Source organism: Cyprinodon variegatus, unplaced genomic scaffold, assembly GCF_000732505.1.
Source record: "Cyprinodon variegatus isolate N-32 unplaced genomic scaffold, C_variegatus-1.0 Scaffold290, whole genome shotgun sequence".
NCBI lineage: Eukaryota > Metazoa > Chordata > Actinopteri > Cyprinodontiformes > Cyprinodontidae > Cyprinodon > Cyprinodon variegatus.
Window position 1 is genome coordinate 418,824 of NW_015150743.1, and position 2,245 is coordinate 421,068.

The 2,245-nt window shown below is 36.5% G+C and overlaps 1 protein-coding gene across 1 annotated transcript in view; it reads left to right on the forward strand.

The window, feature by feature from the left end:
- The window catches only part of pemt (phosphatidylethanolamine N-methyltransferase), a 102,878-nt gene that overhangs the window by 88,377 nt on the left and 12,256 nt on the right, over window positions 1–2,245 (forward strand). The window contains exon 6 of the mRNA XM_015383632.1: window positions 117–191. Coding sequence (XP_015239118.1) covers window positions 117–191 — 75 coding nt within the window. The remainder of the gene's footprint in view (window positions 1–116; window positions 192–2,245) is intronic.

A 2,245-nucleotide genomic window follows, 5' to 3' on the forward strand; every position in this document is an offset into this window, starting at 1 on the left:
GTTCGTCTTTGCTGTTTTGTTTTTATTTCTGTGTTTACGTAAAGTTAAAAATAATCTCCTTTGTGTTAATGATTAATAATATGATATTCTCCTTTTCTCTCTGATTTTCTCTTTAGTGGAGCCAGTCCTGTCGGTTTAATCCTCACTGCCATAGTGGCTTTGGCTTACAAAGTGGCTATAAGATATGAAGGGTAAGTCCCATAAGCATTTTTTTTTTATTTTTCCCAAAGTGTTTTACTCATCATATTTTTTGCCGTGTTTTGAAGAGCAATATAAAGGCTTTAAATGTGTTGTACTATTTACAGTCCCTAATAGACCTCTGAATCATCACTGGAGTCCTAATTATTATGAGCAGACTATAAAAGCAATAACAGCTCATTCCTGTAGCAATCAGAGGTGAAGACATATTAATTGTAGTAATCTTACTATCATCTTTTAATCATTTGAAATTACTTCTTCATGTAAATCATTAATATACAGTNAACTTGGAATGTCTTTAATATATCAATGTTAATATCTATATTATAATAGACAGGTGGTCAATATCAATACCTCCAATAAAATTCTTAATAATTAAACTAAACTTCAATCCATCTATAATCTGGGGGATTTAAGCAGAGTAGTTTGCTTAGTTTCCCAGACAAACTAAGCAAGATTAGCACCAGGCCTGACCTTTTTTTAAAGGTTAAGGATTACATTTTATTTAATTTCTATTTTAAATGTGGCCTTTTTTTTTGCCCCTGTTATTTCAAATAGTTAAAAAGAATCTATGTTTATCTATATCAACCAGTATGAAAGGCTCATATTTGACAATATAGAACTCAGCCCCAGTTGGATAACTTTCTAAAACATGAGCCATAAGTTTTGTATGTTGATTCAATTCAGTTTCTTCAGTTATTTTTGTTAAATAGGAGATTTTCTGATAGCACAAGGAATACTGAACTTTTTTGCAATGAACGTCTACACTGTGTGCAGAATTATTAGGCAAGTTGTATTTTTGAGGATTATTTTTATTATTGGGCCACAATTGTGTTCTCAATCAACCCAAAAGACTCCTTAATATCAAAGTTTCATATTTTTGGAAGTTGATGTGTTATTTGGCCATTTTATGAGGATGTCTGTGTGTGCAGGTAAATATAACTGTGCAGAATTATGAGACAATGTAATATAAAACAAATATATTCCCATCTCACTTGTTTATTTTCACCAGGTAAAACAATATAACTCAAATTTCAGAAATAAACATTTGAGACATTCAAAAACAAACAAACAAAAAACAAATCAGTGACCATATACCCACCTTTCTTCACCATGACGCTCTAAAGCCTTCCATCCATAGATTCTGTCAGTGTCTTGATCTATTTGTGATCCACATTGTGTGCAGCAGCCTCCCAGACACTGTTTTCCCTCCCTGTAGATCTCACATTCATGAAGGACCACAGGTTCTCCATGGGGTTCAGATCAGGTGAACAAGGGGGCCATGTCATTATTTTTTCTCCTTTTAGACTTTTTCTGGCCAGCCACGCTGTGGTGTATGTTGATGCGTGTGACGGAGTATCGTCCTGCATGAATATCATGTTTTGCTTGAATGATGGCGACTTCTTCTTTTACCACTGTTTGAAGAAGTTTTCTTCCAGAAACTGGCAGTAGGTCTGGGAGGAGATCTTCCCTCCATCACGCTTGATCCTTCTCAATTCATGGAGTTATTTTGCATCTTCTTTTTTCAACACACTTCTTGCGCCCCTGTTGGTTATTTGCCATGAACTGCTTGATTATGCGACGATCCCGCTTCAGCAGCTTGGCAATTTCCAAACTGCTGCACCCCTCTAAAAGAAATCTAACAATTTTTGACTTTTCAGTTTTTCAAATCTATTTTCTAACCCATTTTGCCAAAGGAAAGGAAGTTGCCTAATAATTAAGCACACCTTATATAGGGTGTTGATGTCATTAGGCCACACCCCTTCTCATTACAGAGATGCACACCATCTGATTTATTTGGTAGTTGGCTTTCAAGCCCATTAGGGATGGAACGGTTTATGAAAACTGTCCGAACCGTTCGGTTCGGACGTGTGTTGCATTCGGTTCATGCGCTGCTCCATTTTCTCACAGGAGAAGCGTTTACACTCCAGAGCAGAAGGTGGCAGTACTGCGACCAAAGCCAACCACCAGTAGTAAACAAGAAAAAGAAGCGAAGCAGCTTAGCCGGGTGTAGCAGAAAAAAGTCAGTTGTTGTGGAGAATTGTGT